The sequence below is a fragment of the Merops nubicus genome, unplaced genomic scaffold (genome assembly GCF_000691845.1).
Source record: "Merops nubicus isolate BGI_N331 unplaced genomic scaffold, ASM69184v1 scaffold16164, whole genome shotgun sequence".
NCBI lineage: Eukaryota > Metazoa > Chordata > Aves > Coraciiformes > Meropidae > Merops > Merops nubicus.
In genome coordinates, this window is record NW_008605043.1 from 8,571 (window position 1) to 36,406 (window position 27,836).

The 27,836-nt window shown below is 40.0% G+C and overlaps 1 protein-coding gene across 1 annotated transcript; it reads right to left on the reverse strand.

Annotated features, from left to right (window-relative positions):
* Nucleotides 1–1,314: 1,314 nt before the first annotated feature.
* On the reverse strand, nucleotides 1,315–27,662 carry CAMSAP1 (calmodulin regulated spectrin-associated protein 1). Its single transcript, XM_008939223.1, has 17 exons — nucleotides 27,500–27,662; nucleotides 17,538–17,800; nucleotides 17,179–17,340; nucleotides 16,171–16,251; nucleotides 11,683–11,824; nucleotides 10,602–10,741; nucleotides 10,407–10,503; nucleotides 9,812–9,989; nucleotides 9,009–9,103; nucleotides 7,963–8,047; nucleotides 5,010–7,446; nucleotides 3,497–3,633; nucleotides 3,201–3,409; nucleotides 3,012–3,114; nucleotides 2,553–2,668; nucleotides 2,227–2,345; nucleotides 1,315–1,841 (listed from the first exon to the last, which is right to left on the reverse strand). Exons 1-17 carry the CDS (start codon nucleotides 27,660–27,662, stop codon nucleotides 1,539–1,541), a joined length of 4,830 nt encoding a protein of 1,609 aa, XP_008937471.1. The 3' UTR covers nucleotides 1,315–1,538.
* Nucleotides 27,663–27,836: the final 174 nt, after the last annotated feature.

Consider the following 27,836-nt stretch of genomic DNA (forward strand, 5'->3'; position numbering starts at 1 on the left):
GTACATAACTCTAACTTCCATTATTCTCAATGTTTCCTAATTACACTGCACTGTATTTCAGAGCTCAAGTTCATCACTAGGATGGTGTAGTGCCTCTTGCACTTCAGAGATACACGTTCAAGTAACACTTCAGGTAAAGGTAAACTTGTGCAAACCAAACCCTCAGGTAGCAGTGGTGTCAGACTGGATGGAGCGGGCGCCTGTTAGCAGGTCAGATCAGGGCACAGCTACAGAAACCTACCCAGAAGTCTAAGAAGTCAGGGCCAAAAAATGAGAAATGGGAATATTGAAAAAAAAAAAATGGAAACGAACTGCAAACATACCCTGTTAACCACAGACAAAGATTTAATCTGCTGAAACACAAAGACTTTTAAGGTCGTAACTCAAGATTTAATATTTCAACATGAAAAGAAATCCAAGCCACTCGACTTATCTGGGCTTCTGAAACAAATGCAAATGTTTCTGTTTAAAAATTGGTTTTAAATGAGAAAAATCAATATATATTAATATATCACCCAAAATAAAAAAAAAACAAAACAAAACATAACACACTCTTCAGCTTAGAGCATGCTGCTCGTTCAGAATAAAGACAGGACAAAGAAAGAAAGTAGAATTACATTTCATGATGTAATAAAAACATTAAAATTTGTGGTCATTAAGTGCACCATCGTACAGGAGTCGCGTGCTCAGAGTGGAAATGTTCTATACCTACCAGAATCCACCTTTATTAAAGCAAACAAATCTTTAGGACACTACCTGAAACTGAAATCAGTAATAACTGTGCTCCAGTCAGCTTGCCTGAAGTGTCAGCCAGGCCTTTCCAGCCAGTAGCACCTGTATGCCTCTTCATGATTGTGTTCCAGAAATCTTTACATTTGCAAATGATTTTTTTTTTTAAAAAAAGACTGGCTTTTGCAATCCTTATCCTAAACAGATACTGCAAGTAAACTCTGGTCTGAGCAGCACGAGTTGGGGCTTTTTTCAGAAATCTGAGAGCTGGACTTACGTTGGCAGTAGATACAGTACAACAACTGGATGTATTAAACAGTTCCTCAAAAAAGTCTGAAAGGAAGATTCCCCTAAAGACCATTTAAAAAAAACCAAACCAAACCCAAACCACTTCACCCGAGATCTGTTCAATCCTTCCACTGAAGTTCAGAGCTTGCCAACTGTAAGAATGACAGGAAAGAGGAGGGAATGAGGTGGAAACAGAATTCAATGATTCCCAATTTGTACCGATGAAAAGCTTCAAGTAAAAGGAAATCCACTTGTTAAAGATCTTGCTACATGCACAGTCCCTCATCAGTTGAAAGCCACAGCAGTTAGCATTGGGTGTAACAGCAGATTTATCACTCATAAAAAAAAAAACACTGGCAAGGTTCCTTCATTCTTTATAACTTGCATCCACGGTTTCTGTTTAGAAGCTTCTTAAAAAATGTTTATGGTGCTGCACGTTTCATACCAAACTGGAGGAAAATGGTAAACATGTCTTCATCTGATGCAACCCTGCTCAGCAACCTTCTCCCCAAAACTCGGCGTCATTTCCGAGTCTGAGTCTTCTTTGGCACTGCAGGTCTCTTGGCTTGCCACAAGTGGTTGTGGATAGTGAGAGCATCCACGCTGACAGACATGGTTTTGGCTGGAATCACATTAAACTGTTTCCTGTCCGAACTGTACTTGTAAAGTTTGTCAATCATTTTCTTGGTGATGCTCTTTGGCCCAGTTCCAGTCAGCTTGTAGATTTCTTCAGTGTCAGGGTAGTAGCAGTAAAGTGCTCTGAACTGGCAGCCGGCGTCACGGAACAGAATGATGTAGTGGTTGGCATCACATTTTTCTAGTTCCTGAATTAAAAATATAAAGAAACACACCCATAGGTTGCCACTGTGGGAATTCCCAGATTATGCCAAGATTATGCCCAGATTATGTGAAAGTTTTAAGCTTTAAGCTTTCACATAGACCTAAATAAGTGTTTAAAATTAAGTTTTTTTAAACACTAGATCATTAACTTTGACTCTCAGTCCTTCTCTAAGTTACAAGGTGAACTCTTAATACAGGATCATGTTTTCCAGAAGTCCACAGAGACATGGGAAGTGAAGAATCTCACAGCAACTATTTGTGTATTTCTATATGAAATATTTGCTTGAGTGCATCAGCAGAGTTATGAAATGAACCTTACAGACACATTTTATCGTGAGCACATTAATAGTTTTGTATTTTCATGTTTACCTCTAATATTGAGTTCTTATGTGGTTCATTCACTTTTCCAGCAAGGCAGCAATGAGATATTGCATTGTGGATAATAGGTTTGTTTGATTTGCTGCTGGGCTCCTTAAATAATTTTGGACCTAAGGAAGATAAACAAGTAAAAATTATTTGCCCTATATTAAGATTTTCATTCATCAGAGTGAACCCACCCCTTAAATTAACTTGCTTTTATATTAAGCAGAGCAAAAGACACCTGAGAACTCCTCAGAAATAATTGTGTGTCCCCTGAAATATCCCACAGCTTTTTAGGACTCATCACAATGCTCAGACTAAACCAAACCAGTCACCTGTGTATTCTGCCACTGAAGCAATGGAAGATGCTGTTGAGGCATTCTCCCAGTCTCTTTCTGTGTTCCTGCTGGGATTTCTGCTCAGTATTGGTAAGGACTCCATCGACTCAACTCTGAGGGGAGAATTAAAAAAAAAAAATAATAAAAATGTATGTGTTTATTAATTTTTTTCTTCCCCACTGATCTTAAATCATTTCACCAGTTGCTGGCTCTGAATGGAACAGACTGCCGTCCTTTTTCCTCCCCCAAAACAGTCAGATTTTCCCTGCTAGACTATCAAAGTAAAATTCTATTATTCCTCTAGAAAAAATAAGCTTGTACAGAACTTCAGAGTTGGCAGCCACCTAAAAGGGAAGATGAGTTCAGTCATGACTATTGTGCCTCTGTGTCCATGAACTGGAGCAAACACCACTGTATCCCAGGGTTATTCCAGAAACCATTAAACTCCATCCCTACCTCTGCGAGGGCGTGCCACCAGAGTGTACACTCTCAGGTTCAGTTGTTGCTGCTGAGGCCAAAGAAAGACTGGAACCAGACTGAGCACTGCTCAAATTATCAGCTACAAAATAAAGAGAAAAGTGTGAGCCACATCTTCTTAAAGCAGATTTGCAGACTCGGTGAGAGCCAACAAATCCAGATTCTTACGTGTGGAAGAGCACTTTGTCCCTGAATCACTGTAAGATTCTTCACGATGGACCGACTTGGGCCTGGGTTTTTTGGGCTTGGATTTGGGCTTTCCAAGCCCTTGCTCCTCCAAAATTTGCTGCTGTTTTTTCCTTAGATATTCCTGCTTGATAAGTTCTCTTCGAGCCTTTTCTTCCTCTTTCCGTATTCGGTCCTCCTCAGCTTTGCGACTGAAAAGCAAACACGTTATATTCAACACAGAACAATTTTCCTCATCAGAAAGATGAAAAGAAATATCCTTTTCCACACGTTATTACCGAGCTTCATCTCTTTTTTGCTCCACTTCAGCCTCCAGCTGCTGCTTCCGAAGCCGAGCCTCCTCAGCCTTGCGCTGCTGTTTCAAAAGGAACGCTGCACGTTTTTTTGCAAGCTCATCTTCTGCTTTCTGTTCATCCTGCAAAATCCACAGGGACAGAGAGTTTTAAAGGAGAGAAGAATAGATCTATTAAGCTGGACATCACTGAGGATTCCAGACAGATTTTAGGAAAGTGTAAGCCACTACTTTTGGAAAACTTTACGCCACTACTTTTGGAAAACTTTACATGTTTAGTAAGTATAAATCAGAACTGCACTGTAATTTTTGCTGCTCAAGAAAGAAATGAAGAGACAGTTTTAGTGTCCCCTCAAGTCTGTGAGGAGAGGAAAAAAAAAAGGGTCTCATCTTATTGTGACTTGTTTTTAATTATGCTTTGTTAAAACCTTCTAGAACTGCAAGGTACAGTGCCACTGCCACATGGGCCAGGAAGGACAGCACTAATAAGCTGAATAATGATAATCTTTGAGTCAGTCAATATTAATTACACCACATAGAATGAGATGTTAAATCCATGTAGGCTGAGACAGGCTAGTCAACTTTGTTGAAAGAGAAATTCAAAAAGAATGTATTGTCATGTCAGCATGTCTGAGGTATTAACAATAACCATCAGGAAGCACAAACCAAGGTACTAAATGTTCCCATAGCAGCTCTGAACTTCACTAGGAGAAGGAACATCATTTTTAAAAAATCAAATCCAACAATACACTAAAAACCCAACAGCCTAACAACCCTTTCCCCAAGCCAGTCAGGTGTGAAATGAGAAACATTACTCAACTTTAATACAGTTTAATCAGCAGCCCTCTACACTGCTATCACAACAATGAAAGCTGCATGAAAACCAGTAACTCCTTCCAACAGTGCACTGAAGTACCTAACTTTTTATTTGCATCTAAAGCCATACAACTAAATTCTCTCTGCCCTTGACTTTTAGGCTTCTAGGCTGCTCAGTATGGGAGAAATCAGGGTGCAAATGCCAAAAAAACCCCACCCCAGTTCAGATGCTCGGGACACTGTCAAGGTTTAGAACCTGGTCAGCAGCTTTTGCTGGATACCCCTGTTCTGGCAGGAGTTTTTTTTTTTTCAGTTGATACAGCTTCACAGAATGCTGGGATTTCAGAACAGTAAATTCTTCCCCTGCATTCTGTGATTCTTTTGTGCTAAATAATTACACAGTTTGTGCATTTGTCTGTTTCTCAGACAGAAAAAAAACTCGAGAGAAGAGAGCAAAAGCAAGGTTAATCCTGGTTCTAGTAAAGTTAACAACCACCAGCATTCCATACATTAAGTCAAAGCCTTTTTTCTCCACAAGCAATTATTTTCCAATGGAGTTCTTAAAAATCCTAATATTGCAACCAAACTGGACTGCATTCCATCAGGAGATGGAAGAATGAAGTGCACAAAACCATTTCTAATGCCGGGCAAACGTACAACCACCACCAAATACAGACATTTACCTTGAAGAAAAAGCCCACACCAGACTTCTGATCACCTTCACTGATTATATCCGTAGAGCTATCCTGGCTTTCAAGTTCTCCTTCATCTGGAGCTTTCAAGTCAGACAAGTCTACTTCAATGAGATTAGCCTTGCTTCTCAGTGGCTCATCCACCGGGACGTTTTCTTTTCCTGAGCCATCAGAAGAATTCAACCCTGTTTCCTTGAAGCTGTCATTGACCTCATTGCTCATTTCAGAAATAATATTTGCATCTTTGGAGGTGGAGAGAACAAGTGCCCGTTGGTTGCTCTCATCATGAAGTCTATAGGTGTCAAAGAAACACTTTTCTTGAGAACCACTCCCCTGATCAGGGCTACTTTCCAAGCCCATTTCTGTTGGCGTCTTTGACAAACTGTTGGATGGAAATGGTCTTAAATGTGGTAAGGTTTCTAGAGTTTGGGTTGGGGTTTTAACACGTGCTGAATTTTGTGGTCTGTCTTTAGGGACTTTCAGGTCAGCTGGTCTTCCTGACCGAGGACTCCTTCCTTGACCAAATCGAGGTGGTTTACGAAGACTGTTCATTCCAGTTGGGGACAGGGGCTCCACAAAATGAATTGGTGGTTTTACCTTTTGGTCCTGAGAGTTACTCCTGGTTCCTGGTGATGGCACAGATGGGGATTTCATAAGGAGTTCCTGTTGCTGAGAAATCTTTAATATAGCCTGCTGAAGTGTACTGATTGTTTCATTCAGTTTTTCAATAGAAAGATCACATTCATTGATATCCACCTCAGTAACACTGTCTTCTAGTAGGGCAACAGAAATAATTTTACTTTTTTCCAAATCATGTATAGCAGCAGAGTCTTTTGGCTTATGTTGCTCAGCAAAAGCTAAGCTTTCTTGCATTTTTACTTTCGTTACTTCTTGGGAATCATTAAGCACTTCTTCCCTCTCCTCCTCTTTCACAAGAAACTCCTCAGATTTGGAACCCAAAGAAACTTCATCTAAGTCTTCACCATTGTGCCGAGAATATTCTTTTGCAAAAAGTTCTGGTTTAAGAGCTTGGGGAACATCAGGAGACTTCCCTTTTTTAACCACGTGTAAGAAAGCTGCCTTGCCCAATTTTAGTCGTTGCCTTGCTGATAAGGCTTCCATCTTTTTCTTCTGAGCTTCTATTGCCCTTCGTTTCTCTTCCAGCTGCATATGAAGCTGCACCAGTTCAGAAGCTAGAAGATTAACGTTATCTTTATTTTGTCTGTTGGGGCTTTGCTCTCGCTTTTGCTTCCACGTGGTTAGTGGTGCTGGGCAGCTCTCTGAGCCATCTGGTGTGGTCTTCTGTGAACTACTCGTGCTGGACTTTGTTTCATAGCTGTTCAGTCTCTGAAGCTTTCGTTCTGCAAAGCTGGTCATTCTGACACTCCCACTGGCCATGGACACGCTGCTGACTTGAGAAATTGTACTCAGGCACGGGCTGGAACGGCCACTGGCATCATCCTTATCTTCATGCTCTTTCACCTTCATATCTTCCTGCAACTTTGCAGATTCTTCCTCCCCAATATATTTGGCGACTATAGGATGGTCACCTAGGACAACTAAATCCTGTTCAGCATCTTCTATGTCTAAGAGATCTGAATCGGAGTCCTGTCTCACCATAGTCCACGTCGTATCCGCAACGTGTGAATTGAGACCTTTCACATAACTCACGTTGACTTTACTCGCTATGTCATCATCAGATTTAGAAGCATGAAGAAAAAATCCTCCAGTGGATAGTTCTTGAGTGGAAGGATCCAAACTGCTACTAGCTAAAGGTCTGGAAGCATCTAAACTTGCCTCCCCCAGTGCCATGGAATCTGCAGTACTAGGATCTGCAGCTGGAGTGAAATCAGAACTAGAAATTGGGGTAAAAGTCCTATTGAGGTCATGCTCACCATGACTGCTGCTTGTTTTCTTGCGGATCAAAGACAAGTGTCCTTCATTTAATCTCTTTGTTATAAAACTCCTTTGTTTCCCCTCCCCACATTCATCTTCCTTATTGATGATCTGTTTTTCCTTTGCTGGTTTTAGGACAGCAGGCATTAGAGGCTCCAAGTAAAAACTGTCTGCTCTGCTTTCTGAAGTCTCGCTATTTGTTTTTGGAGACCAAGCAGTGGCAACTATGCTGGGCACCCTGGCTGCTGCATTCTGCAACTCAAGATCACCACGGGCTGGCCTCTCTTCAGATCTGATGATTGCAATTAGCTCTTCATCTTCATCCTCGATTTCAACGTTGTTCAGCAAACTCTTCCCGTTGGTTTTCACCGAGGAAGGATGGGGGTGATTTTTTGGAGTTACATTGACAATGTTTGAAGCAAGACTGTCTTTGCTGATGGATCTGGCCAGACTGATGCTGTCACCAGACCCAGGGTCCACATCACTACTAGCAGAATGATGAAGAGCAAATGGTGTTGGCTGAGACAGAGGCCTAGAAAAGATAAGAACAGTCTACTGACGTTTGCACACAAAACGTTATAATTTGTTGACCTAAGGACCATGATATAGATAGCTCAAATTTTTGCTTGATTTGAAAAGCATAGCCTGTATCAACAGTGACCAGAAATACTAAAAAGCAACCTCAGATCCTTCAATTTTCACCAGCCCTTATTGAAAATTTTGTTTAAACTAATTTCAGTTGCAATCAGTCATTTCTGAAAATGTACACTAGAAGAAAACAAAATCAAGCAACTACCAAAATTAAGCCCTATGCCTAGAAACCTTCCAGGTGAGGTTGACCAGGGCTCTGAGCAACCTGCTCTAGTTGGGGATGTCCCTGCTCAGTGCAGGGGGGGTTGGACTAGATGACCTTGAAAGGTCCCTTCCAACCTAGTTGTGATTCTATGACTGAGTCCAGTTCTGAGGAAGTGATACCACAATACCCCAATGAAATTCTCTCAGCATCCTTTCAGTGAACAGTAGTGTGATACTTGAAGGCATCTGTTACCTGGGTTTCCTCTCTGGCCATGCAAGAACTGAGCCTCGTGGCTGCCCATCAACGCGGGTCAGAGAATTGGAGCGATGACGATGACCTGGAATGTTGTTCAAATAGTTAATGGTTTAGAAATGGTCTTTAAACCACCACTTCTGCTTCATTTCATAACAAACATCATAAACTCTTTCACCAAGAGATGGCAGCAGAAAACAGATTTGCTGAAATATTAACCAAAGACAGTCAAAATCTGAAAAAATATAATGAAAAATGATCACGTATACATATCAGACTTTTGGATTTCCAAAGTTGAAACTGTTCAATTTGCTTTCCTCAGCAGATTTCAGATAAATAAAAATAGAAAAAACATCCTCACTGCATGTTGTTAGAACCTAAGCAGTGGGAAGGTTTGTTTGGTAGTTTAGCTGATAAAAGAAAAAAATTTCCAGCATCTCTGGATAAGTATAAACCCTGTTTTCAGTAATTAAAAAACTGTTCCATTTGCTTTCCTCAGCAGATTTCAAATAAATAAAAAATAAAAAAAAAATCCTCACTGCATGTTGTTAGAGCCTCAGCAGTGGGAAGGTTTGTTTGGTAGTTTAGCTGATAAAAGAAAAAAATTTCCAGCATCTCTGGATAAGTATAAACCCTGTTTTCAGTAATTAAAAAAATGTTTAGGCAAAATATGTCCAAGTACTAGAGGAATTTGTCATTGTGGATGACAATGACTTCCAAAGACTTTCACTAGTCTTATGAACATTCTATAAGTGCCTCTTTCTTTTCACAGAACTGACATTGTCTTAATGTCTTGCACTGGAGATTCTGAGAAATAAGCTCAGTTGTGAGTAAAACAACAATTTAAGTTCAGTAACTTCCTTAAAAGGTCTTTAAAATCTTTTAATGCAAACAAAGGTTATTTAATGAAATTAAACATGCTTACCACTCTGCTGACTGCAGTTTAATTTTTGATCATTCACAGACACAAACTTATAATTTTATTCATTATTGTGTTGACATTGATGGTCATTATCTGTTGAAATGCAAATTCAAGGTGGACTTACCAGGGCTGTCCTCCCCCTGTAAAGACTTTTGTTGCTTTTGTCTCAAAGGGAGCAGAGGATGGGAAGGGCTGAAGGCAGGGCTTCCTCCTTTGCCACTAATTCAGAAAAGCAAAAATTTATCAGTGTGAGAATTTCTTCTATAACAACAGAAATGATACAGTTGCAAGTTACACTGCTAATAGTTACCTCTGTCCTCTTTAAAACACAATAATAATTAAACTTAAAAGAAGCTACTTAAAGAGAAGTTTTCACATGTAACAATACAAACTACCGGAAACATACTACCCGAAATGAAACTGTTTCTAAATTTTCTAAATACTATTTACTAAATTTTCTAAAGTTTCTAAATACAACAGATTTAAAATGTAGCTTATATAGAGAGTATATTAGAGACAAAGCCTGAAAGAGCTTATCAGTTGCCATCAGACTTAGGTCAGCTGAAGGACCTTGTCAGTAACCTTCTTGCACACTGGACTCTATTTGTTTTCATATCATGATTTATAGAATACAGCTTTTAAAGATGAGCTGCTTCAACAGTTTCCATGTTTCCTATTTTTTTCCAAAAGTTAGACTAACATCTTCTACCATGCAATGGTGACATTTCCTGGTGGGGCTTATTGGCATTTGCCAGACCAAGATCAAACACACCAGTGCCAAGTATTTCTTTGAACTTAAGAACATCTTAGAGACTGACTGCACACAACTCAAATTCATTCATTTACAGCAAAATCAGAACGTTTAGCAGCAAATATTGCTAGGTTAGCCAATGAAGATTAGTCTGAACACCATGAAAACTGACTTACAGATAGTCAGGCTCCTCTGGGTGCAGGTAGTACCTGCTGCAAGCTTCAGGGCCTGCCTGGGCTGAGGGCTGCACGTCTGCAGGAGCTGCACTGGCAGGGCTGGCCATGAAGCTTCGCTTGGTTGCGTTGGAAATGGGCACAGGGGGACGACTGCTCTTCTGCTGCAGCACTGTTTTAACTGGGCAGGGATTTAAAACATTAGCACAACTGGGACTAGCCACTGAAATAACAAAACAGACCAGGAAGGTTTCTGAGGGTGCTGTGTTAGAATGAAAACTTCACGACACAGCACTAAAATGAAACCTGAAGTACTAATCTTTATTTAAAATTAATATCTTATGGTGAACTTAAGGGAAATAAAGTTGCAACTAAACAATTAGATAATTTTTTCCATAAAACCACTCTCTCATTCAAAAAATCAGAACTCAGGTGGATCTAGGACTAACTTTCCTGCCATTATTACTGCTTTCAAAGATCCCCAGCCAAGCAGAAAGTCTCAGTAGAACAAAGCTCCAAAGCAAACACCACCACACAACAGCTGCATTGACAAGTAAGGATTTTATGCTAAGATGTATCAAAAAAATTAAAAACTTACCATCTTTTATTTCCTGAATATCTCTTGGCTGTACAAAGTCTGGTTTGACGTTCTCAAACCACCAGAAGAGTTCAGCAATGAACACCATGACATTAGGCTGAAACAGGAAAAAAAAAGACAAACCACACCTCACAATAACAAAACACCATCTAACCACATTTTATTTTAAGATATATCCTTCATTATATTTCTTACCTTTAAAACCAAAGGAGCATATAACATGTCCTCCAACGTGAGGTAAAAGCATTTGTTTAGATATTCATTGGAGAATTCTCTCAAAAGTTGAATATTATAAAGGCTGTCTGCAATTGATGTTACCTCCTTCAAACAAATGTCTGGAAAGGTGAGAAAGAGAAGTGAGTTCTGATTCTGCTCCAATGCATTAACCTTCCAACCACAGCTAACAGAAACACTACATGGAAACTTCACAGACTGTTTATACACCATCATTTAATATTTACTGGCTAACAGTGATATTCCTCTACCTGTTAAGTATCTGAGGGATAGAAAAAGGAGGAAGAAAAAGATAAAAGTATCAGTTTTGCATTCATTTTAGAAGCCATACAGGACTCTGTCTATCAGAGCAACAGAAGAGGTAAGCAGGCTACAAAGAACACACACATAATGACAAAATACAAAAGCAATTAAAACCAGACATCTTGATTTGCAAATAATAAAAGGTTACTCCTAGGATTCACAGTGCTGGTTCCTTCTGAAACTATTCAGGAGCTCTGCAAGGTACAACATATCTGAGAACTTAAAAACCAATACCAAATGTTGATTCAGAGAAGTTTAATGCAACAAAGACACTGGATTATTAAGATTAAAGTGAAGGAGAATTCATGTTTGATACACTGAAGAGTGATAACTGCTGAAGATTGGGAGAAACTATTTTAAAATCTAGACTGTTAAATTTCCACTTATGTTCTCTGCAGAAGAACAAGAGAATTCTCAGCAAACAACAGTGGATATGTATTGGGTTTTGATGGGCTATTGAAACCAGGCTCAGTTATTTGGACAAAGCAAGTCATATCACCTAGATCTAGAAATGAAAGGGTTATTTTTCAGCTCCTAATATACAGAGCACAGCCTTCTAAATACAACCCAAAATCAAAGAGAGCTTACTTTTTAAATACACTGATGTGGATTCCATATGTGACCTGGCTCTAACTTGTCCACTACCTCTCAGGCATGTTGCATTTTCACCTGAGCATCTATTTCTAGTTCAACTTTTGAAGAGTGAAGACTTTTTGGTTTAGAAACTTTTATTACATACCATCTAGCTTCATTTGCTCTGGGCAGTAATAGTGTATCACAGCCAGAAGAGCAGCACCATCACTACCATCCTTCATCAGGTCTTCAAGCAAAGGGAAGTAAGGTAACTGCCTGCTTGAGAGATGGTCCCTTCGGTAACGCACCTAGCAGGAGACAAGAAGTGTTCATGGGATGCTAACAAAAAGGAAAAGAGAATTTTTAAAACAGGGCTGCTTGTTCAGCACTGAAAACTCTTTACGGTGGATCCTTTGTCGCATTCTGCTCTAAGTCAACCACAATTTACAAGGTGATACTTTTCTCTCAGTGGAAGCCAATTCTGAAGAACGTATCTGGAAGCAATCTGTGCTGCTGAATTCCTAGATCCATACACACCTTTGAACTTATTTAAAGCAATTTAAATCAAAATCCTTCCACACAGATGCATGAATGCAGCAGATCCAAAGAAAGAGACACAGGTATCTACATGAAAACACTTAAAGCTTGGGGAAAAAAAAAACACACAAAAAAAAATAATCACATGAGCTAGTGACTTCTCATCCATTACCTACACTCAGACTTGCTGCCATGTCCACACAAAGTTCTCTCAGACTCTGAACACTGCATGTCTGGCAAGCCAGTACACAATACTAATGTCATGCAAGAGAAGTCACAGTCTTTTCCAAAAACAGTCAGCAAGAGAAGCATCAGTGGCAAAACCCTCCTTGATTTCACCACAGATCCATATCACACTCCTGCAACCCAGCCCCAGCCCTCATGTCAGCTGGAGCATGGCTGACAAGTAGCTCAAGCCAGTCAACTACAGAACAGATCTTGGCATTGCTCCTTGCAGCTTTTGCAAGAGAAGTTTTAGTGTTGGTATTCACTGGGCATCCACACACCAACTAGGCTAGAGGGCTCTAAGGCTGAGCAGCAAAGCCATTGGGCAAGCAAGAGAGCAACAAGCTACAGAGCCTAGCAGAAATGCCTTGCAGTGCTGGAAGAAGATTCCTTTAACACTGTAGAGCATGAATATTGCTTAGCATTTACCAAACCACCTTGGCTGGCGTGCTGGCCTAACGTGCAGATGTACAGAGAAGGTATCAGTCAGAGGAAAGCTGGATTCTACCCGTGGAATCACACACTTTCCAAGACAGCCTGGGAAAGCTCTCTACACAAACACAAGTACTCAGATGTGTCAATTTAGGATGGCACAGGCTGAGAAAAAAACATCTGTTCAAAGACACACAGATCACTTCTAATCAGAGTAATAAGAATTAGTTCAATTTCTTTTATTTTGTACACATATAAACACGTCACCTTATGTTTCCCTGACAAAGGCAACTAGCTCTAAAAGCTCTCTCTACATGTTAATATTATTTTTCTTGTCCTTTTAATTAATATTATTTTTTCCCCAGCCTGGAGCACGCCACAAATATGTAATGGAATGTGAATCATACTGTACCACACGAGCATATTCCACTGGCTCCAGCATGCAGTGTGACACAGCATGCATCAGATCAGGCTTACACAAAAAGAAATGGTGAGACACACGATGGGGAACAGTTAAACATGGAAATCAAATCAAATGTGTTAGCAACACCCATTAGGCACTAGGAATGTGGTCATTAAGTCTGGTAAAATAAGTATGCACACTAAGGTGAACTGGTTAGCTTAAAAGGTTCATCACTTATCCACTTAGTTGAAGAAGGCATACTAGAGACAAACTTCAGAAATTTCTTTTTAAGCTCTTAAGTCTTCCTATATGTAAAATAGGTACAAATATTTCCTTTCCAATAGACTTAAACAGAATTTAAACCAACAATGGTCCATACTGAGAGCTAAAATCTGTAAGAATTCCTTGTTTATTTCAGGTTTGTTGAAAAAAACCCACAAATTTATCCTCAATAATATTTTATGGACTCAATTTCATTCCTTATTTTTTTTCCTCAACTATTATTCTCTTAACCATTCAATCATTTATACTGAAAAATTCTGAATTCTTTCATATATTCTGAATTTTGTGGTTTGTTCCCACCCCATGCATACAATGACATCTATATGCTTTAAAGTGCAGAAATGGCTGCTACTGAAATAGAGGTAAGTCTGTATTAAAAAACCAAAAACACACAGAAGAGGAAAGAAATACAGAAGGAACACAGGGTGACAACTTGTATGGAAACTGCAAAATCTGTCAGAAGGCCTAATCTAAGTGGTACTGGACTAGCAGTGAGAGATCCTCTGTTTACTTCATCCTTCACCACCAACTTGCTCAATATCCTTCAAGTCAGTTCCATTCCTGTAGTTTCTTCTGCTCTCAGCCAGTTATCTCTAAACAAAACATAAACCTACTCCACTTCCTCGAAAGGCTATCAAATAATTGCCTCAAATACAGATGTGACCTTTAAGCACACTAGAACATAAGTGATAAGCACTAGGTCAACACTTCATTATATCCTGGTGCTGGAAGACAGGGCTCTGTCAGAGGGTTTATTAGCCTGCAGGCTAATAATCCTCACCCAAATTGCCTTTATTTCAGGTATTGAAGTTTTTACCGTGGTACATACATTTAGTTCAAAGAAATAAAGGATTATGAGGCAGAGGAGCAGGACTGAGCTCTCTGTGGAAACACAGAGACCGTAGGGACAGGTGACTGCCTGATCACAATGCTCTTCCCAAGTGCACTGCTCTTTGGAGTTTGCAACTGAGACAACAGCTCTCATCTTCCCCGAGAGAAAATGACAAAGAGCAAATCTGGCATGTGCAGGACAAGGGGGATCAAAGCTAAGGAAAGCAAAGGAACAAAGGAAAATCTCTGCAAGCTGAAATAAAACCAGGAAACTCAGCTAAAAGAAAAGAGGCTTGAATACTAGAAGCACAATCTTATTTTATTTTTTAAATATAGTGGAACTGATATTCCACTTCCACACTTCACTATAAAGAAAAGAAGTACTTTGTTCTGGTATGTAAACTGCCTTTCCTCCTGTGAAGCCAGCTTCAGTCTCATTAATTTCACACACAATTCCAGTAACCATCCTAACAGCTCCAAACTGGTTTGTCAAATCTCCCAACCCCATCCCAGTGAATAACTGTTCTGGTTTTGACAGACCTGTGCAGGAGCATTATTAAAGCACAACTGCAAACATCTTAGCTATCTTATCTATGAATTCAAAGATTAAGCAACCATTTAAACCAACCAGCTTTTGTATCACCTTAGTGCTGTCATCAGTTGCCTACTTACAACAGAAACAGTAAATGTAACCATTGCAACTGCTGTTAAGTTTCTAGTTTTTTAGCTGCTACTCCATATCCCTCACTCCTGCACTGTGGAAACAACTTTTAAATGCTGTAAAGTGATTATGCTGTATGCTGTACAGTATGCAAAAATCATGTGATGAAAACTAAGCCTGATGACCCAAAAGGTTACATGGTTTGTTTTTCAAAGACCATCTAAGAAGCATTGTAATGGAAGTGAATGCTCTGGAGAAATTTTAAAAGCCATGATTTTGTGGATGACAACTGGTGTAAAAGTAGTTCACTTACAGGTACTAATTTCCAATACCATTTGGAAGGAGACTGCTCAGGAAGCAAGGAAAGGAACGTAGGAATAGGAAAGGAACATCAGCAATGCAAGTTAAAAGCAGTAATACTTAAATGCACTTCAGCAATAAACACTTTCATATTTTAGAGGAGTTGTAGCCCAGAAATTTAGATTTAAAAATATTAAAACGAGAACTAAAAGTCAATAGAGAGTCAAATCAATTCAAATCATCCTTCAGGTCACACATCAACTTGGAATTTAAACATGGTCTCTTTAGCCTCTTATCATTGAAGGATGTTACTTTACATAAAAAAACCTTTGCCACTAACATGAAAGTTAAACAGTTGTGCCTTGTTCACATCATACATTTATCCCCTTTGCAGAACAATGCCAATTTGAGGAAAGAACTTGCTTCATCAAATCATAAATTGGGAGCTCAGAGAGCTGACAGATCTCTCTCAAACGTAACGTGTATTTTACATTCTCCCAAAATGAAAGTGTACTATATTTTGCAATGTTAGTGCATTGTGAGCTCATTTCAAGGGAAAAAGGTGGAAAAAAACTACAAACACACACATAGAACATTTGAATGCCAAGAGTATGCTTACTAGATAGGACCTGAATAAGGCTCTGAATATACATTAGACAATTAACACATGCAAAATGAATATGCCCCAAGAGCTTTCAAAATACATATTTTATGCTGTGAAAGCTGAGTCGTATTTACCCACGTAAAGCTGACACAAGTTATTTTAAGTCAAAACAAGTTATTTTAGTTCAACTGAGACTTTAGGGCAAGTCAGAAGATACCAGTAGCCTTGAAAGGCAAGGAAGGGCACTGATGGTAAGACACAAACCAAATGAGGGCTGGATGTCTCCCATTCCTCTAACAACAAAAATACTGAGATGTCTGTATTTCAATCCAGTAATTGGTAATATACAAAATCACATCTGAAGACAAATTTGCTTTACCTTTTGATGCCCTGGACTTTCCATTAGTTGCTGTTTTAATTTAATTTCTTTCTCTGTTATCTCTCTCATCTTAAGGTTCACCTAAGAGGGCACAGCATAGAAAAGATATTAAAATATATCTGAGTATGTTTTCACAAGTTTTCTTCTTCCTCCCCTCACTTAATGGTCAAGCCATTCTACAAACACAGAATAACAACAGTTTCCAAGACCAACTCTCTTATTAGCAGTACCTACAATCACAAAAAGGGAATCCTGGACTTGCAAAGGAGACATTCTCTTTGGAACATGACTCTTGTCACACAAAATTACTTCAGTAACTTAGCTTCTATCCTTTGAAAAGTTTTTCTATTATATGTATCCAAGCTAGTCTGAATTAAGTCTATCCTGGTACTTAACGTGAAAGAATGCTTCACCTAAAAAAAAATAACACCACCACATCAAAACCCCACAACTAAACCCCTCTAGCAGCTTGTCTGAAAGTAAGGAACCCAATTCCTACATTTTTCCCCATTTAGTTCTTAATTATCTAATTTTAAAATTTGCCTCGAAAGATTTACCAGCTTTATGACAGGATCCTTAAGAAAAAGAAATTGCATTTCCATGCTAGTCTTATTCTCTTTCCCAATGCATTTGGAAACTTTGGGAAGCCAAGCAAGAGGATGAAATTAGAATATGCTGCAGTAATAAGGGAATCAAATACTATTAATAATAATCTGTGTTAGGAGGATATTACACCCAACTACTATTGGACTTAAGGTAATAAGTAACAACACAGTAATTAAAGCAGTTCTCTTCATCTGAAGTGAGGAGGATATTACATCTAACTACCATTGGACTTAAGGTAATAAGTAACAGCACTAATTAAAGCAGCTCTCCCCATCTGAAGTGGAAAAGATGACAGAAATGCACAGGTAAGACCAATGGAAGGAAGAAACTCATTAGAACCCTTTTCAAGATCTGAGAAGTGACAACAAGAACCAGGCACCTTTTTCTCCAAGTAAATTTTACCTTGTTGATCCAGAAAACCATTGCATCCTCCAAATCATAGGGCAGCTCCTTCGAGGCACTGAACGTAGAGAAGCGCTTGACACTGGCAACCACCTTCTCAATGCTGATCATCTCTACAGTGTAGGCCATCATAAGAGCATCAATCATGGCCATGTGAGAACTCTAGAAGAAAAAAACCAAGGAGTGGTGAAAAATAAAAGGCTTTTCAAGAAAAGAAAAAAAATCTATCATCTAACTGTATTTAAATTAAACATTCCTGAGCTTAGCGACCCAGAAATTAAGAGCTCTTCATTCCATTAACTATTTTAACCAGCGTTAAATAAAAAGAAGATCATTAGGTGGGATTTAATTAAGCTCACCATTTTGATTGGTGCAGAGCCCAGATCAGATTCAGACACAGGTGTATCATCGCTCTCCATGACGTAAATCCCCTTCCTAGCCAGGGCCTGGATGACAGACTGGTGGCCCTGCAGGGCAGCCACCTGATCCCCCTTCAGGATGAGGCTGCAGACGCGGCAGTACAGCTCGCTGGACAGCAGCAGCTTGATCACAGGGGGTTTAATGTGCTCCTGCTCGTACTGGTCGATGTAAAACGGGTCCTTCAGCTCCTCGGGGACGTTATCTGAGAAGGTGAATGAAAGTTTCAGTGAGTGGCACTAGTTCTGAACAGAAGTAAACGTTTTTTATTGCCATCAAAGATAGGAGATGGAAGAACCAAGCCTGAAAATACCACATGTAATTAACTCGGCAGTTTCACGTTGCAGATGGTTTTCAATAAGCCTTTGTGCTTAGATTTTAATTAGCTAAAGCATGTACAATTGATATATACATATTTCAGTAAAAATCCTGTTAGCTTTCTCAAGATACTAGGGTCCCTTCTTAGAAAGGACTCAACATGGACCAAGTCCCCCTGCCCTCTCTGCATCTTTAGTTGTTTCCTTGGATAAGACTCAGGTCAATCAGAACAAGATCAGAATCATCCACTATAACCTCTACTGCACAGTGCACATTACTAGTATTTTAACTGCATATTGAATTAAAAATCATTTAGGTGGCTCACAGGCTAAAATGCTCTGCCTATCAGATGGGCAAAGTTTATGTCTCTTCAAAGCAAAATTTACAGCTACTTCAAGCAATACCCCACAACACCTGTGCACAGCAAGCAAACAACCCACAGAAAGAACAAAATATCTGACTAAAACCTTGATTGTTTTACAGTTTGCAAAACAACTGAGTTTCCAGTGAGCTGATTGTCTGTGGTGCTGACAAGAGCTGAAGCCAACTGCTGCATTATAGGCTTTATATAAAAATCAAAGCCTAGGAAGCAAAACCACTCCACTTGGACTGGGATTCAACATCAATTTTAAACCAAGTCTAAAAATAACTTCTTTTGGGATGGCACCATTTCCACAAGAGGCCTTAGGATTTGATCAGACTGAGCATGGATCCTGAACGCAGCAATTTACACACAAGTTAAAATGAGGGACATAGAAGACTCCATCCCCACACACCACTTCTGCCCCACCAGCTCCCAGCCCTCCCAGACTCTTTTGCTACAAGTCACAGCTTCACAACTGGCAGGAAGGAATGGCACCACCAGCAGCTAACACTCTGATGGCTCTGGACACATCCAGGACAACCTGAATCCCTACGTTGGAAGCTGCAGCACCACCAGTGTTACAGGTTCCATGGCTACAACCCAAGGCAAACATCAACAGATTATGACAGTTGAAGTGGAAGGCAATGCTGCTGTAAGCAACAGTGTCTTGATATTATTGAAAAGAAATAAAACAAGTTAAAAATGGATATATCCCCAAATAAATACTTTGGTAAGCAGACTAGAAGCTATTGATCTTTATAGCAGCCTAGCAGTAATAATGAGAGCCTCAAGTGTATTGTCTTAATAGAAGCCAGACATTTCATAATTTTCAAATATAAAATTCTATCTTAAGCTATCCAGTCGCTCTGAAGATCTCCCCCTGAAGCCACTTCAACAGTTCATTTTAAATATGTACATCTACAGTTAAAAGAATTATTCATTTGGCGGCGTATTTACTTTTCATTCAGTTTATTACCAGAATAATTAAATTCCCCCATTCAAACAACCTCCTTCTTCCAAGTGCAAAAGCAGCCAGGCAGGATTTGTATACCACAGAGCACTTTGTGTTCACAAAGAAGAGAAACAGAGACAATGTTATCAACCCGTGTGCCACAAGTACCTCTCACTGCAAGAAAACCACCCAGGCAACCAGTGTTGCTGTAGCAGCTCTAACAGCTACACAGTACTGAAGATTTCTAAATTAAGATCACTATTTTTCTTTTATGTGACATTGAATGATGTCCTATATGGACTATAGGCTGAAGATGGTTGGAAGAGACACCACAAAGCCCCACTGGCACTACATAAGTTGTATTTGTTAACGTGAATGTGTGTTATTGGTGAAAGAGATAATAAATTCAAATATTTTTAATCTTCTTAAGATTAGCCCACCTGACCTAAAATCAAAGAGTACTGAAAGCTAATTCCATTTAATGGTCATTGCCACTTCCAGGAGAACTAGAGCTTCCATTTCTAAAGACTGGGGAAAGATCCAAAAATCAGACCACAAAGCAGCTCATATCATTCAAGGTTTTACCTTCATTAGCAGCAGCTACAGCTTTAACAATCAAAGACACATTGCTTTTTACTCAGATTATTTGTGAAAGGAAATAATAGGCTACTAGCTCATACAATATCCATGAAGTAGCACATTTCTGAGAGGGGCATTAGCACCACTCCAAGTTTTCAAGGCTTTCTGAAAAACAAAACCAAATGCGAATTCAAAATGTCTGAAACCTGAAGGACTGAGATGAGGGGTTTAGTGGGAACATCTGCCCTCCCCCAGGACCCCTGCAGAGCAAGGTGACCGAGGTGACTGTCTGAAACCAGGCTGTGAGGAGTGGCTGGGCAAAGAGCCCTGAGCCACAGCACCCCCAGCACCCACTGCCCGCTCACCCTGCCTTGCCTTGGGTCCCTTCTCCACGAGCAGAGTAGCTGATAGGCTGTAACCACAGAGCCAAAAGATTCCAACACCAACACACCAGCAAGGGATACAACCTACTGCACTGGGGTCTTTGCTCAGAGTCCTGAGTGACAGGGCAGTAAGACATCCCACATTACTTTTTGTTTAAATTGGCAACATTTTAGTGATTTTTAAAAGCCTTTTCTAGCAACAAATGGATCTTGTTCTTACTGATAAGATTCCATGTCAAAGAAATCATTAAAAATGATACACCTTGTATTTTGGCTGTTTTTTAGTTCAAACAGCCTGTCAAAAAGATCCAGTATCTTTTTCTTCCATGCTGAAGAACCTGTTGACTTTATGTTTCTGATCTCCATATAAAGGCTTAAGGACTGAGTGGATTTGGACTGACCAGGAAGAAAGATACAGGGAGTGGAAAGGGGGAGTAACTTCTAGTACCAGGATTAATACTTCAAATACTATAAGAAGTTACTCATAAACATGAATCCTCCTGTAACTGAAACTTATTTCACTGTAAACACTTTACCCATTTCATTTTCTGCATTAGCATAGAAAACACTTCTGCCAGTTAAATTTGCCTGTGACAGAACAAGTCAGCTTTGTAACTAATTTGATGTCCTGACTAAAGAACCACAGAAATTCTAAGTTATAAAAACCCCATCAAAGCTCAAGTGCAGTAATATTACCTGTGCTATTTAATTCAAATTTATTTCATACTGGATATAATCACACAATCCACATGGCAGGCACAAATAAATGAGAAATAAATGGCAGAAAAAACTGCCATATAAAAAGAATGCTGTATAAGTGTGTAACTGTTGAGAAACTTCTAAATATTGCTGTAGATGTCCTGTACACACTGGAATTATCTCAAACAGGGTCACACAGCCTTCCTAGACATCCATAGACACAAAAACTGCCCTAATTGTGAAATATTGGCAATATTTGATGTCCATATCTGAAAGTACAACACGAGAGACCCATCTTACCTCTCACATCTCTGCTAGTTACCCCTATCTGCACAAACCACCTGCAGCACCCAGGTCTGCTCATTCCCCAAAACCTCCTTCGAGTGCCAAAATTGCCACACTGCCAAAAATCTCAGAAATCCATTGTCAGTTTTAGAACAATCCCATGCTATCAGAGTTAACCTAATGCTGATTTAATGGATACACAGCAGCTACTGGGATTCTGGACAGCTTTTCTCCCCACTTCTCCTGGGTCGCTAGTTACTCCTATCTGCAGTATAAGGCTGTACAAACCACCTGCAGAACCCAGGTCTGCTCATTCCCCAAAACCTCCTTCAAGTGCCAAAATTGCCACACTGCCAAAAATCTCAGAAATCCATTGTCAGTTTTAGAACAATCCCATGCTATCAGAGTTAACCTAATGCTGATTTAATGGATACACAGCAGCTACTAGTGTTCTGGACAGCTTTTCTCCCCACTTCTCCTGGGTCAGGCAAACTCCAAACGTGTCTCAGCTTCTGCTTGGCTCCCTACAGAACGTGCCAATGCTCTTTTTGAAGCAAATGTCCCCATCTTTCCAAGCCCCAGTTTCTGTAAGAATCTTTTTCAACACCTTACTCTCATGGCCTATAACTGAACTTAGCTGCTAGAAAAATTCCACTCATTAAAACTTGTGTTTTTACTCATTTATGCTTTGGAATTTGGAAAAATCAACCTGAAAAATTAACTTCTGAGCAATTAACTTCTCAGCTATAGCTACACAAATTTCTGCTTGGGCAGTTTAACAAATTGGACTAAAGCAAACCCAAAACAATTAAACCATGCCCTTTTCTTTTGCTGACAAAAAGGTCTCCAATACCATCTTAATTCCAAAAGGAAATCACTTTTATGTCACTATTGCATGTTGCCAAAAAGCTCACAGACAACTTCTGGTTCTCCTGATGTGCTCTCTGAGTTTTTCACCCAGGAAAATGCCAGCATCAACTTCAACACAAGCTCTGCAGCTGCCAGTTTTAGACAAACTGAGGTGTTTGAAAGACACAAAGCTTAAAAACTACCAGTGTTTTTATAGTAACCTAAAAGCAATGGCACATAGCCTGACAATCAGGTTACATACACCAATAATTCACCCTGTCCTAAGTTTTCTACCAAGAACTGCTGAAGAATCTTCCACACTACACTCAATATCAGAGATGACCAGATCTCTCTCACACACAGATTTGATGTATATTTTATACCACGTTAGCTGCATGCAGTCAGCTTATTTTACAGCAAAAATGCTCTTTTTTTGCTGTTTCCCACACTTAGAAAAAACAAGTAATAAAATGTTTTTTTCAAGTTTCAGGAGCATAAATTCTTAGGTATTCTTAGCCCACTTACCAGAGACACACCTCTACCAGCTCTTATGAGTGCAGAAGGACACAAAAACAAACCATTAGAATTCCTCAGAGGCTCTTTTGGTCTGTTCATCACATCAATGAGTTCCAATGTCTCAAAAACCTGTCAGTTCCAACTATAAATCATGGTGTACAATGTAGTTTATAGGATTACAAAAATAACTTCACTTGTGACAACCATCAGGGAGACAATTCCTGCCAGCTCCTCCTCTCCTCAATTTGGGGTGGGGACCATCTCTATCACCTCACTTACAAAACCCTGCTCAAAGAAGACTACCTGATTATGATTTGATAAAGCAAAATACAGCAATCTGAACAAATTTGGCTTACCCCTTGAAGTGGAGAAGCAGATACACCCCAGTTCTAATTTTACCTCCAGAAGCATGAAGAACTGGTTTCCCATGGAGAGAGAACCAAAGCTCATAGCTAACAGAATGAAGCTCATTCACATTCTGAGTAGGATTCCATTAGTATCAGTATCTGTTCCCAGAATTATTTAGTGCTATATGGACGGCCTCTAAGCTGCAGATGAGGAGCACAAGCTACACATTCTCAGCTACTAAGACCACCCCCATGATAATAAAAACATTCTTTGCTGGTTCTCATTACAGAACTGTATTATAAACTCCCTAAGTGATCTATAAAATTATACATTAAAATTTACAGGCAGGGAAAAAAAAAGGAAGCCAAAGACTTTGTCTACTGCTGGTGAGGGTGACCACACTCTCATTATCATATCTTTTGATCAAGCATAAAGCCACAAACCTGAATGAAGCAGGAGAGACAAAACAATAATTAGGGAATTCTTCACCCCTGTAAACTTCACACAAGTAATACACAGGGGTTTATTAAAGAAACAAATGTTTAACTAATGAATATTTGCAAAACAACAGCTTGCTTAAAAATGTTTTTAATACAGAAGGAAGCTGACAGAGTAGAAGCAGGGAAGAGAAGGGTTTAGGGAATTTAGCCCAGCAACGTGCTCACGCTGCCTCGACCAACCGGCAACTGTGGCGGCTGTTAACGGTACTGTAAAATCTGATTTAACAGGTAGGCATTAAAACTTCAAAGACCAAAAAAAAGCCACAATTTGCATTTCCCCTACGATGCATTAAATGAGGACTTGGCTTTCCTGCCTGGATTTTATCAAAGGTCTCAGGCTAATGTTAGCACTAGACTGGAAACTACATCCAGCTCCCAGTCCTCGTAAATAAGGGAAACGTGCCAAGTTCATGTTGAAAAACCTGAATTCTACAAACTGTGTTTAAAAAGCTACAATATTTGTTACAGAAAGGGTTGCACACAACCCCCTTGCTCACAGCAGGCTGCAACACTGATAAACTTCCACATACTCCTTCCATAGATAACCACGACGACGGAAAATAGAATTTCTACACATAAATTAATGCTGTGCTAACTAAACGTGCTAAGAAATCAAAAATTTTCATTGTCTGCTTTTCCAAGCTGTACTCACTGAAAACATCCTGGTTGGGTTGAGTTGATTCTGACTCCTGCTGCCACTCAAGGGGCCAGTGGTGCTGAGGAGCAGGGTCTGCTTCCCCGGGCACGGCGCTGGGTCCCTGCCTGGCAGTCCTGCCAGCTGAAGTGCCCATTCCCAGGGATGGGTGCCAAGCCCCTCTAAACCTCCCACACTCACCTCCTGCGAGCTGAAGCTCCACAAACCCAAACTCCTTGGCCAGAGCTGAAGCTCCACAAACCCAAACTCCTCGGCCAGAGCTGAAGCTCCACAAACCCAAACTCCTCGGCCACCTCAACGCTATGAATTGTATTTTCACACTGACAGTACAACTCCTTAAAGGGCACATTTGGTTTTAATCAGTTTGCTGATGAAAAAGATAAATCTGTTCCAATCAAATTCCATTCCCTCAAACTACTGTCTCAGCTAAATGGACTTTAAAATCTTTCCAGAGTAGAGAAGGTTTCCAGATGTTTGTGCGCAGACTTTTCGAGTGGTCATGTCAGTACTCCCAGATTTATTTATAGGGAGATGGATGACACCAAAAGAGGAAAACCCCTCCTTCAAAACATCCTTCCTCTCCATCTTCTGGAAATTAGACAGTTGTAAGACCTCCCTCTAGAGACCACCTGCAACAACCAGGCAGCCACTACAGCTGGAGAGGAGCAGCTATGGGCTTCTAGAAGCAAACCATTCATGCCCATTCCTATGCAAGGAGAGGGGCTGTTTCACTAGCAGTGTGAGTGTTGAAGGCAGAAAGTAGCTGTGCTCAGTTGTCTGGCTACCAAAATTCTCCATTTTCATGGCCAAAAAGGAAAAAAAGGAGGAATGCATCACCAAATGAAACAAAGCCCAAGCTAGGACTTCAGCTCCAAATTACGTCATGCATGCTCTCAGTAATTTGTCCTTTAGAAAGAAAAGATGAAGAATCTTCCTACTCAGATGCCAGTTTAGATGCAGAAAATTAAAAAAATCCTGTAACAGTAAACAGAAAATAGTTTCAGGTAAAACCTGCAGTGATGAACGACCAGAAGAGTCTCCACTAGAATCAAATTCCTCCTCTTGACCATTCCCACACTTCAGCACGAGCTTAGCCTGACTGAGATGAAAATAAAATCCAGGATATGCACCAGCCTTTGAAAGATTTAAGGCACAAAATTATGTCAATACACATATGTTAGTTCCAAATCTCACATTTCAGAGAAACACTCTTTGCTTAGCTGCTCCAAGGTGGTTATAGAAACCCTTCCAGACAAGAATTACCTCAGAACATAAGACAGTGTTTTAATATTATAAACAGAGAAACAATTTTTTCTACCAAATTGACCAGAACTAAGTCTAAAATGACAAAAACCCCCCAAAACCTTTCATCTGCCTAGTGAGATTTTATGTAACCAATTCACAATTGCTTGGTAGCTGCCCAAGACCCACTGAACAACATCCAACACCTTAGCACAAAAAGGGAACCCTGAGAGACTGTGAGTAACACATCAAGTTCAAATATTATTCAAAAGGATAACCACATAGGAAACCTTTTAAAATCCCTCTCTCGATGAATTAAAGAGGCTTATAAATTTCTAAGTATTTTGCAAGGCTGTTCCAGAAGCAATGGTTACCAGGTTGTCAACGCCTTGCAGGAGCCATTTCAAAAGCCAAACTAAATTTCCACGGGCTGTGGTTGTGCAAAGAAACACACACACAAACCCCTTACTCACCAGAGCTAACCAACAATACGACACCAAAATCTCCAGCAAAAATGTTTCTTCCTACTGTTCATGCCATTTAACATCTATTACAGCAAGTAATACATAAATTCAAGTAGAAAAACTGGCCACCACTGCTGCAGCCTTCTTGCTGCTAGAGCTCACACCACTGGCACCATGTAAGGTGGATTTCTTTTTAGTTTTTCATCAAAGAAAAGCCAAATCCATTCAACACAGGCCTGCCTTGTCAAGAGCACAAACAGACTTGCTGTTAACTGGTTAACTAGTCCAAGATGTACAGACACAACCCCGAGCTCTGGAGCCCCAGAAGACACAACCAAGAAACACCAGGCCACAAAGCTTAGGAGCCATGCCACTTGATTCTAATCTAGGCTTAGCTTTCCTCTGAAACCCAGTCATAATATAAATAACTGCATCTCCACACCTGGAATATCCATTCTATCTCTGATCACTAAAAAGACTCCAGGAAATGTGACAAACAATTCCAGCAACTGAAAAATATTTACATGAGGAAATGTCTGTTCAGTTGTTTGAAGTTATCAATGTTTTACTAGCAGCCTCCCAAAATTCCCACATTTTTTAAATGTCATCTGATAAATGGGGGTTTTTTTGTCTCTTGTTGCTTGTAACAAAAACCTTCACTAATTTTAACATTATAAACCCACGGCTTTCTATTTTCCCCACAATCATGAGGATGACAACACTGGCAAAGCTGGAAATATTAAAATAGAAAAATAATTTAGAAAAAATATTCCACCAAGGAGTCATATTTAACTGCAGGAATGGGCTGCTTTTCTTCAGCCTTGCCACAAAGTAAGCTAGTGCTAATCCATTAAGCACATTAGGAGTTTGGCGAATTAGACTTAGATTAACAGGGCTACCTCATTTTCCAAAACAAGAATCTCTGTATGCTTTTATTCTGTGTTTCATTCTGAATAAACCCACAAGTATTCCATTGTATTTCTTCCTAACGATGCCACTTCCACCCAAGATGTGTCTAGTAACAAGAACTGAGAATAAACAGATCCAGTTCAAAACAAAGAAGCAAATTTCAATAAATGCCAGGAACATCAGACACTGGCCAATACTGTATGAATGACACTCCAAAAATCTCTATTTTCCACGTTTGACTGTAAAGGTTTATACCAACACAAGAAGAATGACTCTGTCACCTACAACTTGCTGTTTAATGTCACAGAACACAGACAAACTGCCTGCTTATTCAACACCTTTCACATAAAATAACATCACTGATCACAAATGGATGGATTTTTAGTTCATTTTGAAATCAAACCCACAGTCTGATAAAAACAACATCCAACCTAAGCACACAAAGGGCACCAAGGCCCTAGCATCTGTTGGCCAAGGTGACCAGACAAGGAAGCCCACTAATGCCTTCACAGCCTGGAAGGGCTTGGGGCCTGCAAGCAGGGACAAGCTGGCCTGTGGAAGAAAGTCTGCTTGGCTAAAAAGAGGATTTAAACCTTTTGAGGCATGCATTCTTCACAAGCACAGCCTCTGAGCGTTCACCATTAGCTTTGCTGATTCAGGGCATCTCATACAGTTCCATTATTCCTGTCGAGGCTACCAGGAAACATATATTACAAGAGAACAAGCTGTCATATTATTGGTATTTAAAACAAAGCCCAATTTAATTACCTCTGGAATGGCAGGGGAGACAGAAAAAGCAAGAACCAACCCAAGAACGGCTCCATGATAAAAGCAATCTTACCTATTCCGTAGGCTTTAGCACAGATCCATTGTAGATTAGCAGCTATTTTTGCTCTGGCTGAATCATAGAGCTCCAAAGGGACAATCTCAACTGCACTATCTGTCAGGGCATCCATTTTTCTTCTGGTACTATCTCCACCCACACCGACATCAACATCCACCATCTAAAACAAAAACAAAAGGCAGCGGACTTTTACACGGGCAGCGGCTCCCGTTTCGTTTCCAGAGCCGGAGGAGTTGGCTGCACGGCCGGCGCGCCTCGCACCGGGCACAATACCGGGGCTGGGCACCGCAGGCCCGACAGCCTTCGGGTCTGGCATCGGCGGGGCTCACTTAGC

Bases quoted from the DNA above. Each gene is read 5' to 3' on its own strand.
- CAMSAP1 (XM_008939223.1), bottom strand. From the start codon at position 27,662: ATGGTGGATGTTGATGTCGGTGTGGGTGGAGATAGTACCAGAAGAAAA. The intron at 16,252-17,178 runs GTAAAATTTACT...GTGCCCTCTTAG, and splicing joins TGGTTTTCTGGATCAACAAG to GTGAACCTTAAGATGAGAGA. The intron at 11,825-16,170 runs GTAAAGCAAATT...GTCTCCTGCTAG, and splicing joins AAAGTCCAGGGCATCAAAAG to GTGCGTTACCGAAGGGACCA.